The 24,750-nt window shown below is 39.8% G+C and overlaps 3 protein-coding genes across 11 annotated transcripts; 1 reads left to right on the plus strand and 2 right to left on the minus strand.

Moving 5' to 3' along the window:
- Positions 1 to 279: 279 nt before the first annotated feature.
- On the minus strand, positions 280 to 8,156 carry LOC103989256 (uncharacterized). Of its 6 annotated transcripts, XM_065114123.1 has the most exons (5): positions 6,599 to 8,156; positions 3,516 to 3,556; positions 1,664 to 1,779; positions 832 to 893; positions 280 to 733 (listed from the first exon to the last, which is right to left on the minus strand). In XM_065114123.1, exon 1 carries the CDS (start codon positions 8,002 to 8,004, stop codon positions 6,823 to 6,825), a length of 1,182 nt encoding a protein of 393 aa, XP_064970195.1. In that variant the 5' UTR covers positions 8,005 to 8,156; the 3' UTR covers positions 280 to 733; positions 832 to 893; positions 1,664 to 1,779; positions 3,516 to 3,556; positions 6,599 to 6,822. The 6 variants fall into 6 exon arrangements, with proteins under 6 accessions (XP_064970195.1, XP_064970194.1, XP_064970193.1 ...); XM_065114122.1 differs by lacking the exon at positions 3,516 to 3,556; XM_065114121.1 differs by having other exon boundaries at positions 1,664 to 3,556.
- A 4,431-nt stretch (positions 8,157 to 12,587) lies between these two features.
- On the plus strand, positions 12,588 to 20,180 carry LOC103989257 (uncharacterized). 4 transcript variants are annotated; one of them, XM_065114127.1, is made up of 7 exons: positions 12,589 to 13,759; positions 14,942 to 15,446; positions 15,806 to 18,333; positions 18,640 to 18,695; positions 18,835 to 18,930; positions 19,093 to 19,163; positions 19,590 to 20,180. In XM_065114127.1, the coding sequence occupies exons 1-3, from the start codon at positions 12,796 to 12,798 to the stop codon at positions 18,006 to 18,008; spliced, it is 3,672 nt and encodes a 1,223-aa protein (XP_064970199.1). In that variant the 5' UTR covers positions 12,589 to 12,795; the 3' UTR covers positions 18,009 to 18,333; positions 18,640 to 18,695; positions 18,835 to 18,930; positions 19,093 to 19,163; positions 19,590 to 20,180. The 4 variants fall into 4 exon arrangements, with proteins under 4 accessions (XP_018683321.2, XP_064970199.1, XP_064970200.1 ...); XM_065114128.1 differs by having other exon boundaries at positions 19,760 to 20,180; XM_065114126.1 differs by lacking the exon at positions 19,590 to 20,180 and having other exon boundaries at positions 18,835 to 19,234.
- Positions 20,181 to 20,945: 765 nt separating this feature from the next.
- LOC135615511 (chloroplast envelope quinone oxidoreductase homolog) lies at positions 20,946 to 24,750 on the minus strand. The gene is made up of 4 exons (XM_065114130.1): positions 24,594 to 24,750; positions 23,256 to 23,397; positions 22,062 to 22,153; positions 20,946 to 21,861 (listed from the first exon to the last, which is right to left on the minus strand). The coding sequence occupies exons 1-4, from the start codon at positions 24,657 to 24,659 to the stop codon at positions 21,136 to 21,138; spliced, it is 1,026 nt and encodes a 341-aa protein (XP_064970202.1). The 5' UTR covers positions 24,660 to 24,750; the 3' UTR covers positions 20,946 to 21,135.

Here is a 24,750-nt window from a genome sequence, read left to right on the forward strand (position 1 = left end):
GGAAACCACACGACTATGAGATCATCCAGCTTGATGTCTACTTCTTTCTCCTCTCCAATTTTCCTCTAAATAAATATAGAACATTAGTATTTTAACATTAGATCCATACCATAACATTTGTCACACTTATAACGTCTTATTTTGAGTTACCATTGGGTACAGTTCAGTTACTAAAACAACAAGAACACTCTCAATCAAACTGCTTTAAGTGGATGTGCAGAATTAATACTCTCTCCCTCTTACCTCTTCCCCACAAGTTCTCTATCACAAATATTTCTCTTTCTCTCTCCATATATATATCCAATATGGAGCTGGTCGCTGTTGTCCTCATGGCAACCTTGGCGGCAACCAAGGTGGTGGCAATGCCCCACCAAGAGCCAGCACCTCCACCCTTAGACTCAATGCCGCCATTGGTGTCAGTCCCCACAATGGAATACCTCTGCCAGGGCACGTCGTCGAATCCCTCCAAGGTGATGCGGCTCCCAAAATGGGTCTACAGCACAACCCATCCCAGCAATGCTGCCTGTGCCATCATTACTATGCTCCACAAGAGTTGCATCCCCCTCCTCCAAACCTGGTCCTTTGTCTTGGCTCACCGGATCAAGTTGCTTCAGTTTCGTTGCGACGAGTACCAGAGTGCCGAGTCGAGCATCGCCACGGCCCCTAGCAGCAGCCCGCGCAGGAAGGAGTAAACGCCCTTCTCGATGGGACGTCATGGATGTGGTGGGTGAAACTGAAAAATAAGAAAAATAAAAATAGCCTTCCTTCAATTAATTAGACAATATAGAATGAAACGAAACACACCCAAACGAAAAACAAAATTGATGTTACGTAAATATGTTCTTGGGAGGCTTCTTTTCAATCTAATTCCATAGATGAAGTCCACTTCCTGACTAGAAACAAAACATGAAACTATCAGTCTAATGCACAAGACTCCTAATATTATTAGATTATGTTAAATGTATATTATCCTAACTTTACAAGAAAATTCTCATTATTGATCACAGTTCACAGAGGAGTAATCTTACGGTCACATCCCAACTATAAGAAATTTCAAAACAGAAAAATCATGCAAAGACTAGGTTTTATTATTGTTTCAAAAATCATTCTAGAGATGCCAAGTGACATTAGATACGCTTCTACCATGCTTCACTCAAAGATCACACTAGGCATTTTGCATTAGTTTCTACAACATTATGCTTTGGGGGTCAAAGTTTGCCTCTCACAGTGTTTGGTTCCAAAACTTACAGAACTTCCATACTAAAACAAAACATGGCAGTACATGCAAAAAATAGTACGGGTAAAGAAAGAAGTGTTCAACAATGTTGAAGGAATACATTTTTGGGTTGCATCAATGACACTATTTTCAAGTCAATAGAACTGCATCATTTTCTGATTGGCCTAAGGACTGGATACCAAGCCTTCCAATCTGATGAAATTATGGAATTCCTTGTGAGCATTTGATAATAAAGTTGAATGAGTACATTGTCAGTTTTTTGTGAGAGATCAATGTCATCTAATCCAAACATCAGATCAATAATAAAATCTCTTCTTTTCCACTCTTTTGAAACTCAAGCTAGTATTAGTTGTCATCTTAAACATGACAGAAAAGGAAGTTTCAAGAATTTGAACAACCTCATAAACTAGACTTGTAGAAATGTACCTTTCGAACGTTCATCTTAATCAAAACAACCTGGCTCAGTCAAAACCCTTTGAGCCACTTCAACTTTCGAAGTACTCCAAAGCCAAAGTAATTGCAGCTTGATTTGTTCAATTTGGCTGGTGAATATACCAACAATATGAGTAATCATAAAAAACAAATATTCGTTAGAATACTGGTTAACACAGACATACATAATTGCTGGAATGACATACCAATCTTATGTTACGGCCAATATACAAAAAGCACATGAAGAAGGCAACTTCATACCATCCTCGTCTATACCTTCTGAATCATTTCCTGCTATGCTATGCTAGACAAGCATCCATGTTCCATTCCAGTCCTCATGAGTCATTGCCATAGCCAACTTTTCTCCTACAAATTCTATAGACTTAAGTTACAAAATAAAAAAAGGGCTTTCACATGGTGCAAGTCTTCGACACCCACCAATATTGTTCTTTCCAAATCAAGCACTCTCCAACATCAAGGCTTGCCACCCACTTAAGAGGACTTAAATGAGCAGCCTGACAATGCTCTGCTGCATGGAAGACTCACATGTGTATCTGCTCCTGTCACAACCCATCCTAGTGGGATAACTAAAATATTAACTTCGTTGAGTATAAACTACTAGCTCAAAATGCTTAAGTTGAAGTATATCCATCAGACCCTTATAAGTCAATTTTAGTCTTTGTCACTTTCGATATAGGACTAATTGGGATATTACAATCTCCCATAGCTTGACGTCCTCATCAAAGCCCAATATAACTCAGAATAAACTCTAGCATAGTACATGTGAGATATAGCTTAATGGTGGCTCCATGTTGTGACGTGTTACCCATCCACGGATAGTCTTTTCCTACTCGAGCCCCTCACCGTGCCCCTATACTAGGTTGGCTATGATACCAATACTCACGACCCGGCCTGATGGGAGAACTAGTCAATTAACTTCATTGAACTTAAACCACTAGCTCAAAATACTTAAGCTGAAGCTAACAGTAGTATACTCATCAAATTCTTACAAGTCAATCTTAGTCTTTGCCCACTTCCGATGTGGTGGGACTAATTGGGGTGTTATAGCTCCGTCCATGAGAGCTACAGACAAGCATCAAACATAAGGTACAAAGCTCCATTAGTTTAGAATAGGAAAGTGGTAACAGATCTACTCCTTGCAGGGTATCTCCATTTCAAGACCAAAAGTTGTAAATGACTACTAAGACACATATATGATGGTCAACATTAGAAGGACAAACCACAAACATAAATAAAATATTCATTAAACTCAACTAGGTAAAATGCTCGACATTGTTCAATATCAATAACCCATTCCAGTAGTTGGTGTACTAAAAAAAAATGTGAACAAACAACAAAAAACCTGGCAAGATCGAGATAGAAAATTGTATTAGAGGGACCCAAGCATGTTAAGTATAACATGTTCATAATACTTTGGGCCTAAAATGTTGCATATATGTGAAATCTTGTAGAGTGAGAAATATGAACATATACATTGTCATGTTGTTCCTTTGCATGTACTTGCTACATGTAGGTTGCTTGCTTGAGGATGCAAATAAGGATGTGAAAAACAATGTCTAAAATAAGCATGTCCCTTCAGTTGAGATACATGCTTGTATTTTTAACTGCTAGCCGACTACCATAAGCAGGAGGTAGCAATACAGAGATGTCGTCAACAAGAAGAGAACAATTTGAGATGTCGTCAACAAGAAGAGAACAATTTGAGAGAAAAATGCCCAACTATACTTTCACACAAGTCACAGGTCAAAAACATACAAGTAATCAGATGAGGACTGGTGAACTTATGCTACTGGTAGGAAACATCTTTTGAGGATCAATAACAAACCTGGTGCCAGCACAACGAGATGCTCATCCCGTGTTCAAAATCTGAAAATACCATTTAAATGAATCCACGGACTCATTTCAGAAAAAAAAAATCATCAAAATTATTGAAGTAGACTTATAGATTTAATCTGACTGCATTTTATCTAAACTAGAATTTGAAAAAACAGTAATGTGAAACTGGCAAGGTGTTAAGAAAGGAAACAATTGTCTGTTATTTGTAGCAGATGAACTCCTGATATATCATATCACGGCAGTTAAGCAGACATTCTTCTGATATGTTGTCTGGATCATAATCAAAGCAGTGAAGCACCCAAATGATGCCATCGTAGAAGATGCAACACAGAAAAGCCTTTCTATGCTAGTGAGAACTCTACATAAAACTGTTCCCCCGAAGAACTCTTCCACTAGCTTTTATCTCGCTTGAAAATTTCCATAGTCACTCAGAAGCATGATGTACAATTAGACACTTGCATGGAGTTGTAGAGAAGCATTATCTTCAACAGCTGAACCATAGATACGATACAAAGCACTCACATATACTTCCCTTGTATGCACTTTGAGATTTGAAAGATGACATAAGTTGTAGTCTCAAAGTACAAGAAAAAGGACTTCTGGTTCAGGATTGTCATTCTTAGCACATTTATGCATCTACATACACTCAAGAAAGTTACACAATAGCAATAGCAGTTTTTATCTTTTCTGTAGAACTCAATGTGGTTCAAACTTCAAACATCAAGGAGGCTTTCATCCTTTCATGTGGAAACAACACGACCAAAGCAGCATAACGTTCTGTAATTAGAATATAATTAGTACCAGTGATTGCTGTACCACCCTAAATGGTATGAAGAGGGCGATATGTACTGGTCCGGGCATGCGCCGGTACACGGACCACCCCCGTTTCAGGCAACTCGATCCAGTTCAATAAAAGTAATAAAAAAAACAGTGGGACCCATCTAACTAAGCATTACAATAAGAAAAAAAAAATCAAATAGAAATTAGGGCTCACGAATGCGAGCCCTCTTCTCGCGTTCTTCGCTGTTGCCGCTGCTAACATCGTTGCAGCTGCATTCCTTCTTCTTCCTAGGTACAATCCCACCTTTTCTTCTCCTCTTCTTCCTCCTCCACCACTTTCTCTTCTTCCTTCATCCCTCCTCCTTCCTCCACCATTCCTCCTCTCCCTCTGTTTCTTTCTATCCAAAACACCAGTATATACCGGTGTATTGTGTGTTAGGACATTGGTACTGATCGGTATGTATCGGTCCAACAAATCTTTAAAACGGGTATGTTACCTGAAACGGCGATCCTTGATTAGCATAAGCTTATCTAATCTATCAGCTTAAGCTTTTAGATGGACTGAGGTTAAATACAAGATATTTGAATGATCTATTATTTGAAACTCCAAGATGTACAACTATTCCCTTTTCTAACCAAAGTTCCATATGTTCCACATGTTGGGCTTTGCCATTTTGCTCTGGTATCTAATAGGTAAGAGAGAGTGCTAGAATGTAAATGATAAACTATCATCTTAAGCTTTTAACTGGACCGGTATTTTGAGAAAAACAAAAACTGGACCGGTATTTTGAAAAAACGAAAAACTCCATATTTTGAAAATAGAATAAACTAACTCACTCAATACTATAAAATATAATTTGATCATCAACTTTTTAGGTACAACAATGAAACTCCAAAACCCATAGCATATCTGAATAAACAAACCCATAGCAAATCCTCCATTTTCTTTTTGACAACAAAAGAAATTTTATTTTAAAAAACAATAAAAGAAATTATTACAAAATTGGAACTCATGGACTTATGATCTAAATTATAACAATCACCCCTCAAAAGAAACGGAAAAAAGAAAACTATGACTATCATCTTGTGGTGATGAGTATTCACTATATACATAATCAGATTTCTTCCTTGCCATTTTTTGGTGTTTCAAACACATTCTATCACTAGAAGAAATGCTATTTTCTAGGATTTGAAACAAAATGTTTCATTAGGCACGATTTCAATGTCCATGATGCACTATCACTTAAAAGTACAAGTTATTTGAGAAGTCCAAAAATAACAAACTATGAAGATTTGATAATTTAAGACTTTCTAAAGTAATTCATAAGGGCAATATAGTCTCTTACTCATTTTTATTCAATCTTTTGATGGGGCTGCCCACAAGGAATGTCTATAACTGCCTATGCGGTACGACAACTATAATATCTCGATTTAGTCTTACATCAAAAGTAAGCAAAGGCTAAAATTGAATAGTAAGGATATGATGGATGCACTATTATTACTACTAATTTCGACTTGACATTTTGGGTTAGTAGTTTAGGGTCAACAAAGTTAATAGGTCAGTTATCCCATTAGGTCAAGTTGTGATAATAACTTGACTATTTTAAATTTCAGAAAAAAATTATCTTAACTAAAATAATTGTAATGGTGTCATGGGAATAAAAAAATTAAAATATAATATAATTTGATATTTAAGGCATTTCAAACATGCCTTGGCTAGCTACCTAATGATTCCACCTAAGCCATAAGAGGATTGCCACTTGCCACCAAGGACAACTTTTATTAAAAAGAATTAAAAAGTCAAGTTTGAAAATGACTACTTCTCGATCCACTTTCCATACTATAACTCATTAAAAACCCATGAAACTATAACAGCCAATCATTATATACTAAGCTTCAACTTGCCAAATATATCACCACTCATATTAATGTACACCCCCTACTCAACCTCCACCAGTAACTTAGAAATAAGTTTTCATTTTTTCTGAAACTTAATTGATATAAACCCATCAATCAATAGATTTCTAATGATGACCGTCAATAAATTTGCTATAGCTAAGTAACACAGGTGTAAAGTATGTTACAAAAGAAATTATAATGTAACTTGTAAACATGAATTGAGACACCGCATTAGCCATTCTTCCATCCCAAGAATCAACAAGGAACCCAATGAGCTGCTAAAATACTTGAGAAGCACACCTATATCTCAGTATAACTACAGCTTCATTCATATGAACGATGAATAATGAATATGAAAGATGCCTGGCTAGGACAGACACATTGACAACATACCTTACAGCTGAGAATAGAAAGAATGATGATCAGACAGACCTAGTACGCATCAAGATCCACCTATAATATCTCCAGTCCAGCATGAAGCCATTTACAAATTTCCAACTCTGATAATTAATTCTCGATACTTGTTCTCCTGCATGTGCCTGCCAACACAATTCTGTATCTGAGTGATCCGTTTACAACCTCCATTCATATAAAGAGATCCAAAGCCCTAATTTTAGTCAATCATCAACGATGAAATGATCCTCATGTCCATCCCCATCAACCCGATTCTCTCCTGGAACGATACCATTCACATGGTGCAACCCATGCACCATCTGAGACAGATAGGGTACAGCCTGGTGGTGTGGCTGATGTTGGTGGTGATGGTGTTGTCCCAATGCAGTGCCACCACCAGTGGCATCTGAGAGCCCTCCAAAAACAGGGCTCGCCGCCCATTGTGATAGCACTCCCAGAAGCTGCCCAACCACGCTCTGCTGCTCGTGAATGATCCTTGCCTGAATCTGCTCCATCTCAACTCGGTGCTCCCTCAGCATCCCCTCCATCCGCTTCCTCCACTCCGCTCTCCTCCCCTCCATACGCTCCTCCCACTCTATCTCCTCCTCCCTCCGCTGTCTTTGCACCTGTCTCCTTTCCTGCTCCCTCTCCTTCTCCGCCTCCACCTCTGCCCGTTCCCTTTCTATCCTCGCTCTCTCCCACTGCGCCTCCCTGTCCTCCATCTTTGCCTCCCACTCCTTCCAAGCCGCCAGTGCTCGCCGCCGCTCAGCCCGCTTCTTCTTCCTCCGCTTCATCCTTCCCATATTCACCGCCAGAGGTCGCGCGGGCTGCTGTGGCACAGAGCCAGCGACAGGGGCCACATCATCGAAATCAAAACCCTCGTCGTCGCCGACCTCCTGATCGGCTCCTTCTCCGCTTCCGCCTTCAGCGCAGTCGTCGAAGGCTAACCCTAGGGCGAGCTCGCCATCGTTGTCGAAAGCTTCCCCGGGAGCAGGGGCGGGGTCGGTCAAGGGCAAGGGGGCGTCGCCGAAGACGGAGCGGTAGCGGAGGAAGTTGGACCAGCGGGAGAGGCCTTGCTCGTCCCAGTCGACGGCGGCAGTGGCGGCGACGGCGGAGGATGAGGATGAGGTAGGGGGAGGGTTGAGGAGGAGTAGCTTGCGCTTGACGAGGAGGTACTGGTGGCGCATGTTGTGGACCTTGTTGGCGGCGTCCTTCCAGGACCAGAGGAAGGGGTAGGCGGCAGGATCGGCGGCGTGGTGAGCGGCGTTGACGTGGGCGGCGATGGGCCGGAATCGGCGCTCCCGGGTGCGTAGGCGCGAGATGGATCCGTCGGCCGCCATCTCGGCGTACTTGTCGAGGAGTGAACGCTCCTCCTCCTCCGTCCACTTCTTGCGCCTCGGCGCCATCAGCTATGACTTCCGCTGAGGAGGGAAGGGTCGCATTGCCTCGAATTCTCTGCGCTCGGCCGCCGAGGAGGAGCAGCAGCAGAGGAAGAAAGCGGTCCGTCTCCCCCTTTTCTAGGCTCTTTGTCGTTGTCGTCGCTGCTGCGTTTTCTGTGGTGCTGCGTAGGGCCCGATCTCGATGTAGCAGTCTCAGAAACGAAGAGTATATTGGACGAAACAGCGTGCAGGCTTGTTCGAGCCGACCTGGCAAGCTGCCATTGCATGCTTCCGTGGGACCGCTCTCGTTCTGCCCTTTAAATACGCGGCTGAGTTGATCGACCAATTAAATAGTTTTGTTTTCCACAATTACAATTCATTTTCCATAAATTAATATTAAGGGAATCCTGAAAAGTCCATTTCCAATTATTGTCACATAAAATTTTAGATTTATGCTAAATTGCCAATTATATTAAGTAATTACGCACTCCTGTCCTAACTCGGTATGGAGGTCGTGGTGGAAACCTCTCTGGTAACATAAGTTGTGGTACAAGTCGGGGACGCAATGGATGTTTCATGACTACGAACACGAGCTTCTTCAACACGAAGACGTCCTCCTCCTCCTCCTCGGTTGCGGGCTTCCACTGGAACTCCCACACCAGATTGGCCATGAAGTACTCGAGGTGGAGCATCGCCAGCCTCATTCTGGGGCATATCTTCCTCCCCGTACCAAGTGGCATCATCTTGATCTCCTTGCTCCCTGTGGTACGTCTTCCCTCACCATGTGTGGCAGCAGGAAGTGCGCCGGCGGGTGCGTCCGCAGGCCGTCCAAGATCACCGCTTCCAGATATGTCGCTTTCTCTAGATCCTATCCTGGAATGCATCGCTCTAGTGTCCCCATCACCTCCTCGATCTCCTTCTTCAGCTTCTTCTGCAACACCGACTGCCTCACCAGGTTCTCTATGATTCACTGTAGAACCGTGGTTGTAGTCTCAGTGCCCCCGTTGTGGAACTCCGAGCATAAGCTTACGACCTCGTCATTGTTGAGCTTCCTCCCTTCGCCATCCGACAACTCCAGATGGAGGAGAGTGTGAGGTAGCAACGGGTTGCTTCTTCCGAAAGAGCATCATGGCAGAATAAAATTGAAATAACCAACTCTATATTTCGTATGATTTGAGCATCAATCATCATATTATATATATATATATATATTGTAACGTATGATTACTCTTAAATCGAAAGTAAGCAAGATTAATATTATCTTATACTATTATGAATTTTAGCTTAAATATTTTGATTAGTAATTTAGACCAAATGAAATTGATAGGTTAGTTAGCCTATCAAACTCATAGCATACATACATATATATATATATATATATATATATATATATATTAAGTATATGAGAAAAAAAATTTCCTCAAATCTATATAAATAAAATATGTTAAATATTTATTAAGAAGATTTTATATGACAGCTTGTAAGCTAATGAATACTATAATAAATACAAATAGTAATTGAAAAAACTAAATAAGAAATTATATAGAAGTTTAATTGAAGGATTAATTTATCTTATATATTTAAGGTCTGATATTATATTTATGATTAATTTATTATCTAGATTGTTATAAGTTATAGAGAGTTCTTATATATAGAGAACTCTCAATTATGAAATCTGTTATAAGTTATATTCTTATATTGATAGTGATTGGGTTGATTGTGGAGATGAGAGAAAAAATAATTTAAGATATATTGTAAGCCTTGGCTGAATGGTTATTTCATAGATAATAAAAAAATAAAAAAAATATTATTCTCTCAAAAATAGATTATGGTTATAAGTATGATATTTCAAACAATTTAACTTCAAAAAATTTTAGTAAATATAAAAAAAATAAGATGAACCAATTAAAATATACAACCGTAACAAGTTTATTAATGCAATGACTAAGAATCCTATCTTTTTATAGACGTATCAAACACATTAAAGTTTAACATCACTTTCATTCGTGAACTAACTTACGAAAGAAAAGTTCAAATAGACTATTGGAGGATCAGTCATATTTATAAAAACTTTAATATTTTTAGTTTTAAAAAATAATTTTAAATTATAATTATTTTGAATTAAGAGATATGATAAAATTAATTCAAATAGTTATGACTACATGCGAGAAAAGATAAGAATTTCGATTGAGATAAATGGATGGGTGGTTTATTTCAAAAAATTATAATTTATCTTTTTGCTATTGTAAATATTGTGCTTTTGGATGAGTTCAAATATATAAATTGAAAAGTAGTCTTATTTTTTATTTTCTTTTTCTTATTTTTCTGAAATTCTAATATGCACTGAACACAAATGACATCTCAAATTGTCTCCTCTGTTAGTGTGTCATCGAGGCGCATCATGATGAGATACGAAAGCTAAGAAAGCTACTTAGATATGAAATAAATAGGAGCTCAATTACAAACTTTCATATGAAAGAGCTCCTGCAACAGATATTAGGATAAAAATTTTAAATTTATTTTATGACATGCTTTCTTATTAACATTTATCTTCTCCTATAAAAAAACTAATTTTTATTATTCAATCTACGCATATGTGAGATTTTCATACGTGATTTATAAGGGATAATTATATATTATCTTTATAATTAATTATGATTAGTATTTCGATCTTTATACTTTAAAAAATAGTATTGGGTTCATACACTTACGAAAGTGAAATATTTAATCTCAATTCTTTTTACATTGTTAAATTTGTTGATCGAAAAAAAGTGCACATGACGCGAATGAAAGGATAAAAATATAATTTTACTATATTAAATTATTAATTTTATATAAACTTCTCTCATCGATTTTCTCTTCCCATCAAGTTAAAAATATAATTTTACTATCTTTAAATTATTAATTTTATATAAACTTCCCGGGTTATAGAGTTATGATTATTTATCACAATGATTAAAATCATGGATTAATAAGAGAAAATATATCTCAATTTAAGATTTGATGCCCCAAAAGACCTCTATATAGTTGTGGCAAGGAGAGTTATCGTTTCACTAGAGTCGACACTCGAGGTAGTAACTCGATTAAACTAATCTTACTGACAATGAAATGAAAAAAGTAGAGGGAGGAGGAGGAGACAATGTTGATTTGGGAGTATGCGGCCTTGCTATCATCTTCATCGGGGGAGCGCCCTCCACCTAGCTAAGCTTCACATGCAAGAGAAAAAGTTTCGGTTGATCATGAACTAGGTGAACTCCACCCACCACCTCTACAACCTCGTGGCCTTCCCCTTTCGCTAGTTCAAGTAAGGTGTCTATGTCAAGATTCATAACATGTTGCATTAGTTCCTCCATATCAAGTGCAAGCTCATCCCCACCCCCACCCCCACGCACCATTTTGTGGACCTTTGGAGATCATCTTGACCCCTAATTCCGCCCCTTCTCTAAAATCCCCACTACCTACGGTGATTGTGAGGATGATGAGAGTCTTGACGAAGAAAATTATGAATATAAAAATGATGATGTTGAGGAGGAGGATGAGATGCAATTGGCCATCCATCTCTTTGCCTTTGATTATGAAGCGACGGATGATAATCAAAGGAGGTGCGACGGGTGAGTAAGATTAACAACAACAGTGGCGACAAGAGGGGAAAAGGAAATCGATCACGATGAGAAGTTTATATAAAATTAATAATTTAAAAGATAGTAAAATTATTTTTTTATTTTTTTTTATTCGTACCCTCTTTTACATGATAACACATGCTTTTTTTTTTCATTGGATGAAATTAACAACGTAAGGATAATTAAGATTAAATGTTTTAATTTTGTAAGTGTAAACCTTAATATTACTTTTTAAAATATAAAAATTAGGATACTAATCATAATTAATTATAAGGATAGGGAACATTCATGCGATAACAAATGCTATCCTCCACTAAATGTTTAATGATATCCCCACTTTACCCCAAAATATAATATTTTATTTGTGGCTCCAATTATAACTAACGATTATTTCATTGTTCTTTCCTTATTCTTGCCATTAATAACCATTCTTAAAAAAGACAAATGATAAAAATAAGATTGACTTACTATTTAAGATATTAGTCAGCTGCTATCTCACATCTTCATAACATTTAACCCTATTAAAAAAATTTATTGAATAAGATTTTGTATATGTATGTATACATACATATGTATATGTATGTATACATACATATGTATATGTATGTATACATACATATGTATGTATATGTATGTATACATATGTATATATATATAGGATGATAGTATGAAGCTTTGATCCAATAAGATTACAGTGAGAAGCCTAATTGGATTCGACCAAACATGTCCAAGTCTAACTGAATAGTACAAGTGGCTGGTTTGGTTGGACCCAACCACATTGGACTCTTAATACGTCTCCTCACGCAGAGCAATTACGCGATCACACGCGTTTCCCGTGACGGCTTGCATCGGTGGGGCCTCCCTTGTGGATCCCACCGTCGCGACTGTTGTCAGGAAGGTGTTGGATTGGGGATCGATGAAGGTGTAGGAAACTATTCCGAAAGAAGTAGCAATGAGTCCTTTGGTAACACGCCCTCGGTATTCCCACCACCCATATATTTCCTCGCAATCCCCAATTCCATTCCATCGATCGACCGGAAACCCTAATCAAGGTCCGCTCGGTCTCGATTTCGATCTCGTTCTCGGTTTCTGTCTCGGTCTCGATTTGGAGTCGTTTGCTCCCTCGTTCCGTTGATTTGTCCTTGCTCAATCCCGAAGTCAGATCTTGCTTTAGGGTTTCCGGAGCAGCAGCTGATCCATGGCGGATCGGAGCGCGGCGGCTGCGAAGCCCATATGGATGAAGCAGGCAGAGGAGGCTAAGATTAAGAGTGAGGCGGAGAAGGCGGCAGCGGCAAAGGCCGCTTTCGAGGCCACTTTCAAGGCTATGGAGAAGGCCAAGGCGAAGGAGGAGGAGGAGGAATCTTCCGACAGCGACGGGGACGAGCCGGAAGACCTTGCGTTGAAGCCCATCGGCCCCGTGGACCCATCCAAGTGCATCGCCGCTGGCGCTGGGATCGCCGGAGGCACCGCTTGCGCGCCGTGCACCTTCACTGTCGTAACCAAGGATTCTGACAGCCGGAAGATTCCCACCGGTGGAGCCCAGATCAAGGTGAAGATCTCGCCTGGTGTTGGAGTCGGGGGCTCCGATCAAGAGGGTATGGTTAAGGATCAGGGGGACGGGGCGTACGCCGTGACCTATGCAGTGCCCAAGCGCGGGAACTACATGGTGCATGTTGATTGCAACGGGAAGCCAATCATGGGGAGCCCGTTCCCAGTGTTTTTTAGCGCCGGCACAGCCATAGGGGCAACGAGCTTGCCTGCGGTGTCCTCTTACCCCAATATGGTGAATCAGACAATGCCCAACATGCCAAACTATGCAGGCTCAGTATCTGGGGCATTCCCGGGGCTGTTAGGCATGACGCCTGGTGTTGCATCAGGATCCGCCGGAGGAGTGGTTTTGCAGGGGATTGGGGCATCACTGGGAGAGATCTGTCGGGAGTACTTGAATGGACGATGTTCGAAGACTGACTGCAAGCTCAATCACCCACCACATAATCTGCTGATGAGTGCACTAGCAGCAACGTCAACAATGGGGACCTTGAGTCAGGCCCCTATGGCCCCTTCAGCAGCTGCAATGGCTGCTGCTCAAGCAATTGTTGCTGCACGGGCTCTTCAAGCTCATGCTGCTCAGATGCAGGCCCAGTCTGCTGGGGGCTCACCAGGTTTGCTATCCTTCTATATAAGCATACTGTGTTTGATGGTTTAGATTAAGTTTAATGTCTTGTTTAGCGGATCAGCAAAAAGTAGGAGAATTTCTCTGAGACATAATATGTTTATTATGTGCATATTGAGGATGCATTGTTCATGACTTGCTTTTACTTTGGTCATTGCAAACCTTCAATATAGTGGTCATGATGCTGGCATTTCATATATTTGCAGTCATAGAAGCCTTCTGGGAAATTTATTATCAGTATATTATGTAATTTATGATAGAAACTAGCAAATTTATGTAATGCCCCAGATACCTAGCCTGCATAACTTGGCATGTTGGTTCGTCTGATTATGTATTTTGTTATCAGTATATTATGTAATTTATGTAATTTCAGTATATTATTATCATTTTGTTTGGTATTGATCTTAATTATTGGCATAACCGTGGGGGTTGCACCAATTAAAAGCTAAAGAACTATAATTCCAATAATAATTAACTATGATAGTGTGCAAGGGAGATAGTAGTTAAATTATGTGAAGATTTAGATTAATAATGTAACATGGTTCTCTTGCAGTACTGGGATATGTTCTTACCGAATGTATATCTGGAAGGTTGAATAAGAAGTGTCATGTTCTTCCGAGTATTGGGCATTCACTATTTCTTGCTTCTGTTATGCTTATTGTGGTCCTAAGCTTAATTGTCAGAAAAATTACTAAAGGATATAATATACTGCAATGTGCTAAGGAAAATGAAAAAAAAGGTATAGGAGTTATTTGGACCTTTTAAAGAAATTGTAAGCAGGATTGAACAATCAGTTTGTGTTTTTTGCAACTATCAATTGTAAGTGTCACATGTGCCCTCCGAGTGCCTAGTTTAAGAATTTTGGGTTGAACCTTGTGAAAGCCAGCGTCTTGAATGAGTCTGACACGCTTAGCAGTTATGCTAAGTAGGAAGCCAAATTGTTCAGATTGGTTTCATCTTTTTTCATACGCTCTCCAACTTCTGAAATTTTTGTTGCCTTTTGGAACCCATGTATGTTATATCATTTACCTGATATGTGTATTATCATATGAAGATATTATTGGCCCTGCTTTTACATATGCTTATCACTCACGTGTATTGAATGTTTTGCTTTTCCTTGAATTTTATTGAACAATATATTGACTTCTTTAGTTTGTTGATCATTATACAGGCTCATCTGATGAGGCTTCCAAATCTGATGCTTTGAAGAAAACAATACAAGTCAGTAATCTTAGTCCACTTCTTACAGTGGATCATCTCAAACAGCTTTTTGGTTACTGTGGAACTGTTGTTGATTGCACCATCACGGAATCGAAGCACTTTGCTTATATCGAATATACTAAGGCAGAAGAAGCAACTGCAGCTTTGGCACTGAACAACATGGATGTAGGGGGGCGTCCGTTGAATGTTGAGATGGCAAAGTCCCTTCCTTCTAAATCAGCCGTGGGAAATTCCTCGTTACCGTTAGTTATGCAGCAAGCGGTTGCTATGCAACAGATGCAATTTCAACAAGCCTTAATGATGCAACAAGCAATGGCCTCGCAACAGGCTGCTGCTCGAGCAGCGACAATGAAATCTGCAACAGAGATGGCATCAGCAAGGGCAGCTGAAATAAGTAAAATGTTAAAAGCAGAAGGTCTAGTTAGTGATGACAAGGAAGTTAAAAGAAAGTCCAGGTTATATATGTTACTATTTTCTTGACTCATTCCATACCATTTATTGATTCTTTGCTTTGGAATTTTTTGTAGATAAATGAGCATTAAATTGAATGTGACCTTCGAAAATATTTGAGGAGTTTTTAAGTGCTTTTTTCTTTTTTCACTGATAATATATGCTTGTTATTTGACTCGATCTCTTATGGTTAGCTTGTACATTGACCATGATAAATATCTACTGAGCCTCTATCTCGTCTACTATAGCTTATAAGCTTTGACCATCATTTCTGTACTGAGTCTGGTTGGTTCATCATTGCATATTCTGATTCTTTTAGCAAAATAATTCAATTTATCGTTGCTAATGTTTTTGCTTTAACCAGGTCCCCATCTATCCCTCGCCGTGATTCCAAGTCTCAATCAAGGTCACCCATTAAGTATCGAAGAAGCAGGTATTCTCGGTCTCTGTCACCTGCAGTGAGACATTCCCGAGACCAAAGATCAAGATCACCAATAAGATCACGCCATTCACGTCATGATGACAGGTCGTACAGAGTTGATCGTGATCTCTATAGCAGAAGACGAGAAAGGGATAGATCACGTGATCATTACTCTGTCTCAAGGAGAAACAGAAGTAGGAGTTCAAGTCCTCAAAGAAAATCATCTCGAGCTGGATCGAGATCACCCAAGCATCACAGAGAAAGTGCAAGCTCCAGAACAAAGAGGTCATCTCGAGCCGATTCAAGATCGCCAAGGCATCATAAATCAAGTAGATTATCTCCAGTAAATAGTCATCGGTCTTCCTCTCATCGTGGTAGGCATTCTAGATCTAGATCTAGATCCATTGAGCGAAAGCATCATTCAAATGAAAAAGAAGACTCCAGAAAAACCGAAAAGTCAAAGCAAGATTATAAAAGATTGGAGAGAAGTAACGAGTCCTCTAAAGATCCAAAAAGGTCAAGGGACATTAAGGAAGACAAGTCTGCGGCACATTCAACTGGCGGTCCTAAACGAAGGTCCTTGTCACCCAAGGATGAGAGAAGTGCTAATAAGCACAAAAGGTCTAAGCTGGATGATTCAAGTTCTGAAAAAGCTGACACTGTGAACAAGGATCAAAATATAGATGGGGAGTGCTCCGAGTCAATAGGAGATAAGAAGTCTGTGCAGTCTTCAACTTTAAAACAGCACAGAAACTTGGAAGATGGTGATGATGTTAAGCATGCTGAAAAACGATATTCAAGCAGGCATGAGAGTTTAAGATCAAGTCACAGGAAGCATGAAAAAAGTGACTCGGCCACTACGGAGAGAGAACGTCCAACTGTTGAGTCCACACACTTGAGGGATGATAAAAGGTCTTCACATCATTCAAGTTCAAGATCTCACAGAACTTCTCGTCGTTTGGAAGAGGGGTCCCTCAAGGCTGCTGTTGACCAGAACAAAGTGGAGAAGCTAAAAGAGGACAACATAAAAACTAGTGGACTCGAAGCTGTCATCACCAAGGAATCTCAAATTTCAGATGACATCCATGGAAAATCTGACAACTGTTCAAAGTTGGAGCCTCACATGTCAAGTCCCTGTTTGACTGGGGATGAATCTATGAGAAATTCTAAGGCTTCTACTGGAGACACAAATCACATAGAAGGTACTTTCACTGGATTGACAAAAGATTGTAATGTTGAAAATGTGACTTGTAAAGTAAGTTTAATGGTGGGTACTGATGATCATGCTGAAAACAAAGAGGCAGAGTTCCAGACTACTGAACTTGAGAATCACAGTTCCATCAAAATTAAGGAGAATGTTGGGCAAGACCCAGCAGATTTAGATGATGATTGCTGGCAAAAAACTGCTGATTTGGCTGCCAAGTATCCTCCATATGTTGATCAGGGATCGGTATACACTAAAAGTGGTATGTCACCTTCTGGAACAGATATTACTGCCAGGAAAAGTAAATACACTGAGTTGAAGGGACCTCAAAGTACCATTCCTGATAAAATAGGAGTTGAAGGGGCACCAAATGTTGATTCCACAAATATTACAAGCATTACTAAAGAATGGTACATTGATCGTGACTACAAACCAGATGAACTGGGTACAAGTCATATGAATCAGCAGTCATCAAACTTAGTTGCTCATGTGGGCTCCCTTTTTGAGGGGCAGATCAATGGTTTAAGCAATAATGAGAAAATAAAAGAGAAAAGTGAAACTGAGGAATACAGCTGTGTACAGACAATTCAGTCAGTACCCCTTGATCATGGGAACCCCAGTGATTCCAAAGAAATTAGAAACGTGGAATCCTCTTCTGCCTTAATGGTCAGAGACCATGGATATTTTTCACAAGATTTATCTAACATGAATGATATTTCTTTCACTAATGAGAACTTGACTGATCAAAATCCAGAGGTAAATTTTGGAGGTCACAGGATGAAGTATGAAGGCAGATGTGGTGAACCACAGAGTGCTGGAGTAGTGGAGATCTCCTCTCTTAACAATCACATGTCCGCTGATAAGGTTGCAGAGTCAAATGAAGATTGGACGACCGCACATTCTTCTGTCCTGGATGCCCCAGCTAGCTCATCATCACCATAGAAGACTTACCACTGGACCTTAACAGAATACAGATGCAGCTATTAGTCTATTACTTGGCTTTTCTTTTTCTGATCCAGGAGTTTTACTTGCAGGAGATGGCGATAATGTCGTTGGAAGAGGTCTCTTTGCCATGGAAGTACTCCCTATGATAATTCAAGATTTGTTCTGTGGAACTATAATGATGAAGCCTTCAAAGGAATGAACTCTATAGTCTTATTATGAGTTTGTGCTGATAAGATGATATCATCTGCAGTTTTAGTGCATCGACCTGCACGTGTTTGTCTCTGCAGGTCTTCAGTACCTGGAACACTTGGGAGCATCGCTGGTAGGTGACTCGTAAATCAAGGATATTATTGTTTCTTTGATAATTATTAGGTTTTGTATTCTTGGATGACTGCAAATTTCAGTGCATATTGTACGACTGGCTTGTCCTGGTTGATGAATTGTTCTATTAAATTAGTTGATTAGCTAGTTATCTCTATGATTGGCAGATATAGTTGTAACTGGAGTTTTGTCCTTAGGCAGTTCAAACACCAATAGCTTCTATGTTACTAGTAAATGCTGTCTGAAGCCTTAAACTTCGTGATTTATTTAGGTCTAGGAGTTTTTGATCTCTGGAAAAAAAATGCAGGGATATCTGCTGTTAGGGTTATTCAGGGGATGGATGGAGCATTTTCTATTGATGAGGTGCATCATTTCTTGTTATAGTCTAAAATTTATGTTAATTTCTTTTACTGTTACAATATATGTTGTTCATATGGTAATTCTATTTTCCCGTTTCTTTTTTTTTTCTTCTTTTCTTTTCTTCTTTATTTTTGGGTAACAGGACTCCTTGTTGATAGCCCAGTGTAAGTGATCAATGAACGGCACGGTATAGTTGTTGGTCGTCTGAGAACTGTCGAGGCCAAGATCAAAACTAGCGGTGTAGCTTCATGAAACAAGATTCTTTACTTTCCAATCAAGCTTCATGACTTATTTGCAAACTGAATACAAGACTGGCTTCATGATAAGCCATTCTGAAGTGTCCAATTAGTTAGTCATACAACTTACTACCGTGGTCCTGTGGTATCCAAAATATGTGCAGGTATCGAAAGAGAATTGCTGCTGGGATAACATGAAAGCAAATTGGGCCATTGTTCCACCGATGCAAGAAAGGTTTGTTTGTAAAGCTTTTAAAGCACAAATTGGAAAATTTTCTCAATGCATTTGTTCTCGGTTTTCGCATCTGGAAATGGTTTTGATTTACACATTGTTTTTTGTATATAGTATGAAAACTTAAAATTTTTATATTCCTTATATTTCTTTTCTCTTTTTTGCCCTTTAAACTTTTCCTTCGTTTTTTATTTTCTTTTGGCTTAGTTATGTACTCTTTGCCTGTATTTTCTGAAGGTACATTATTAGGTCGTAGTGTCTGGCGTATGGCTATGAAGCCTACCAAGCCAATATTTTTCTGATTTAAAATTTCTTTTGGCAGCTAAGATTCTGCCCAATTTTGTTTTGTTGAACATAATGTTTGGGAATCAGGAAACTAGCTACCACTGTTTGTTCAGATCACCCATGCTTGTGTTACGCTGCATGCAGAAACTACATTTGTTCGTAGGATGTGGGAAGACACCAGATGATCCGAGTAGGATGGTCTTGCTTCTGATTGTGTTCTTCACTGACCTTTTACGTTTCGCCTTGCATCATAAAATTTCTTGTTTCTCTTCTTTTTCTATATCTCCCTATGCTCATTTTTCCTTTTGAGTTAGGGTCTGCTTTGGATGACTATTATCCTTGGTAAAACTATGATCCTTGGTTAAAGAGAAAGATGCAGAGGATCAGCCAGTTCTCCTGATGGTGCGTGCGTATGAGCTGCTCAACAACCCCACTAGATGGTATTTCTTTTGCACTGACCCAAAACATGTTTCTTGTCTGTTCTCTCTCTCTCTCTCTTTTTTTGTTGTGCAACGGGCTGCTAAGTGAATGTCAAGGCAAGTATAGATCTTTCGTTTTAGTCTTAGGCCTAGTTTTTTTTTTTGTTTTTAACATCTTAGTTTTAGTTCTTTTAGTCTTGTACATCTCTCTCTCTCTCTCTTTAAGACAAAAAAAAAAAGCGAGTATAGATCCTGTACCATATAAAACTTCTGTTAAAATTAGTTTTGGAATCTGTGCAAATTTTATCTTTCTTAACCTTGCAAACCTCTAAGCAAGGGGACCTTGCTCGCTATTGTTCAGTCAAATCTTCCTTAAACCATGTCCAGGAAATCTTGTCGGTTCTCAGGCAATTTCCTCTCCATGTTAGGAATCACCTACTACTACTACTCTCCATGAACCTGGTTTCGACTACTCTTTCTCAAGAAAACACTCGTTCAACAGAACAACCCACGGTGGTGGTGGCTATTTTGTATATAGATTCTTTTTATCAGATTAACATTATCAATGATATGTTCTCCTAGTGATATCTTATGTTCTTCTTGCACCACGATTATATTTATAAGCCGGGTTGGTTGCTCTTTTTCGCTTTTGTTTGGCATTTCACAGTTTTGTTGTTTCTTATTTTTATCTTTTTATAGTCGGAATTATATCAGTAGCACTGTGTGTTTGTTTATGCAGTATGGCCGCCGATGCATTCAGCTTCCGAAGCCACGTACAAGTTTTCTTGAAAGCCTTTTGCGTGTGTTGCTTTTATTTCAAGAAACATTTACTTGATTCCTTTCACTTCTTATTTTTGAATTGTGCAACTTTAGAGGTGCAGTTTATGAATTAAAAGGAAGTATTAACTTAGAAATAATTACCTATACTCAGAATCATCCTTTCCATGTTATTCGATTCCATGTAAGGTTTCTCTGTAGTGCTTCATATTCATATGCCGACTCGAATTGCACCCCCCATCGATCCTATGATCCATCAAAATAACACCTTCCCAGACCATCGCCAATATCAGCTGTTCCGGACTAATCAGTAATATTGCTTCGATTTGCTTGCAACAGCAATAAAAGGATCAGTTCGCCACACGTTATGGAAGGACATACTGTTCTGGCAGCTTAAACCTGTTCAACCAACATATACACACAACACCACTTTAACCTCTGAAACCCTTTGACACACGTTACTTTTATACATTCACGTATCTCCGTGCATCATATCATCCTGCCACCACCGGAGCCATGGCCTCCTCTCCCCCCATCTCCACGATGATCTTTCCAGTGGCATGACCCTCCATGCTTTTGGCCCAGGCTGCAGCCGCTTCACTCAGTTGGTGCCTTGAGTCGTCCACCGTCGTAACCTTCCCATCCCGCACCAGCTGAACCAAAAACCTCAAATCCTCCTTGTCATGCACGAAGATGAGCAGCGGCACCAGCTTCTTCTTCGCAAAGGTCAGCCTTTTCACCACTGAATGAAACCAGGTCCACGGAGTAGGAGTTAAATCGATCACCACCCCGTTAGCCGCCAGGTTTGGCTCAAAAGTGGACCAGCTGATACCCACCGTGCAGTGTATCACTACATCGTACTTCCTCCCCGAGGGGCTGCTCAAGCTCTTGCCTTCTGGAGTTTTGTAGTCCAGCACCTCATCTGCACCCAACCTCTTCACAAGATCGACGTTCCGAGCACCACAGGTGGCCGTCACATGAAGGTTACCCAGCTTCGCGAGCTGGACCGCGAAAGACCCAACCCCACTGGAGGCGGCGGTGATCAAGACATTCCCGGGCTGACCGGTGCCATCAAACTTGGTTCCACCATCCCTCAGTGCTTGGAGAGCAGTGAGCGCTGCGATCGGTAGGCTGGCACCCTCAGCTGCTGAAACTTCAGGGGGCCTGTCCACTGTTATGTTCACCGATGCAACAGCATACTCTGCAAGTCCACCTGCATTCTGATCATACCACACACATCTCAAGTTAGAAAGATCCAGGAACTCAACATGTACTCACTAAACTTATCTATCAAGAGCAGTCAATTTGATCAAGAAGAACCAAATATCAAGAGCAACATACAAAGCATACTGGAATCTTAGTATGACCATACATAACTTGCTTTCATAAGTTGAAGATGGGGAGTACTTCGAAAAATTACCCGAAAGTTAAGCATGGAAACCACCTTGTCACCTGGCTTGAAGCTATGTACTCCCGGACCGACCTCAACAACTTCTCCAGCTACATCGGTCACTAGTGACCAACCAAATACAGAACATAGTTTCTATCCTCCATTAAAGAGTTTCAAGAACCAAATGCTAGATATATGCATATATGTATACATGTGTGATTCAGAATGCAGACTATGGTAAACATTTAAAAGTGCTTGTAGAAAGAAAATATGATTTACCGATCTGATTAGTCTCATATCGATGGCTACCAGAGCAGAAACGAAATGTACAGTAGGCTTCGAGATGAATGGGACACATCACAAGTAGTTGTTACTCTGATACTGTATAGCTGACGCCCAAATGCAAAAAACTACATGAGCCAAGCTTCCAGGTAGGAGCTCTCAGATTGTGCCCATTGAGAGTGGGTAGTCACAACCGATACGAGACTTAAAAAATAAGGATTTCTTATCTTTTTTCGTGAAAAATTTAATCTTGATCAATATCTTTACCGGCCAAGCTGGCTGATATCTTAAAAAATTTGTCAAGCAAAATTTCAAACTTTACTGCATCATTACCGTATCAATACAGAAAGTCATTCTGTCAATGTTCCAAAGCTTCTACCAAAATTAGTTTATCTATTTTTATCTGTTCAGCAGCACATATTCTCTCCCTTCCCAGATGGTAGTAGTTCGCATACAACATCAAAAAAAGAAAAAAAAATCAGAATATCCAAAAAGGAATATAGGGCTAACCAAGGTCTGTCGTACCGAAGCATACCACCCGTATCGGGTGGTACATCCGGTGCGTACCGGTCCGATAGGTCACTGGTACACGAACCGCCCGATATCGCTACAGTGCTACAGTTCTATACTGTATCACTGTTACAGTATAGAAAAAATAAAAAAAATATTCAATACACCGGGCGTACCGCTCGGTACGCCCTGATTTACCGTTTGATACAATAGTACTGTACCGTACCGAGCCCGGGTCGAAACGCTGATACGATATGATACAGCGAACCTTGGGGCTAACAATCTATTCAGCAATCAATCAACAAGAAACCTAAATACAGCTGACAGAAAGCTAAATTAAATTCAAACTAGCCTCTTTTCATAAGGATTTCACATTAGCAGACAATCATAATGGAAAGGACACTCATTTACTTGATTTAAGCAGTAGCTTACCTGGAACAAATGGAAATTTTGGTGGCATAAGAGGTCTCATCACACCTTTTTGGATTTTCCAGTCAATTTGGTTGATGCTTGCTGCTTCCACTCTCAACAACACCTCGTCCTTTTTTGGTGAAGGAACTTGAATCTCCACATGCTGAAGCAAGAATGAATTGTAATCAAGAACCATCATCATAAAGTCTGAAATAATTGCTTGACCAAAGCATATATTTATTGGCCAAAAGTTGCCCAAGCTGCTCAGAGGTGAAAGCCCCTCGGCCTAAACTTTAGTGTTCATTTAGCACAGTTAGGTTCGACATCTTCACTACGTCCATTTGACAACATAGGGTAAAATCAACAAGAAAGTAGAAGGTTTCGAGGAAAATACTCAATTCTCTTGAAATGTGTCAATGAGGGTAGTAAGCTAAAATAAGAACCATGTAAATTTTCCTTTTTAAATACTTCAGATCAACTTTGACTTTTGAACAGAACATAGTATCTTCATTGAATGGTTGAAACAGGACAAACCGATTTAGTCGTAAACATGATGAAATGATTTATATTAAAGGACCTTGTTATAAACAGTCAATTTTTTCTTTTGAAGTGGTGAAGATGGGTTTTGATCTCTGGGCCTTGTTATATATATCTACAATCAAGATTTTTTCTGGCTAAGATATCTAATGTCTTAAAGAAAAAAAGAAGGTAAGTGAGCAACGTGCCACACCATGACAATTATAATTCAAGCAATTAAAGATCCAACTACCATGATTTAGAGAACATTCTAAATCTTAAAAGTGGGTAATCTATGTAGTCCATTCTTTTAGCACAAGTCAGATGTCTCATCCAATTCCTTCATTCCCATAATCCCCCTAAGATTTGGAGCCAAAGAGTGTACAGACTTTTTGATCTGAGGTCACAAAGTTGTGGCACCAAATCAAAGCAGTAACTACAGTGGCTACAGGTGCACTGAATCCCCCCATGGATCAAAACCATGCCTCTCTTCGATTCTGTTTTATGTGGCATCTCATTCTCCAATCACATATACCAGTTCCTAAACAGAGCTCTTCCCTTACTCCATTCAACAACAACAACAACAACAACAACAATTGTCTTCACGCACCAACATAACTATCAAGGACATGTTTAGTTCTCCATATAGAAAGCATACATACATCAGCTCGAGACTCGATTTCCAGTAAACTAATCCTTGATGCTGACGCTTAGATCATAATCACTCTGTCCCACTTCCTTGTACGCTTAAACTATTAGTCATAGGTCGAACAGAACGTGGGCAAAGCAGAATTAAGACGAATAAGCGAAGTCAACGGGGCAGATCGGGGAGTGTCATAGCACCTTGAGACCAGCGGCTCCGCCGCCGTAGCCGTCGTACTGGACGGCGTGCATGGTTCTTCCGGCCATGGCGGGGGAAGCAAAATAGAGGGCGACGGGAGGGGCGATCCCGGAACTCTGTGGCTCGACCGAAGTTTCGACGCTGCCGTCCGTCTGGTCG

The sequence above is a fragment of the Musa acuminata genome, chromosome BXJ2-6 (genome assembly GCF_036884655.1).
Source record: "Musa acuminata AAA Group cultivar baxijiao chromosome BXJ2-6, Cavendish_Baxijiao_AAA, whole genome shotgun sequence".
Taxonomy (NCBI): Eukaryota; Viridiplantae; Streptophyta; class Magnoliopsida; order Zingiberales; family Musaceae; genus Musa; species Musa acuminata.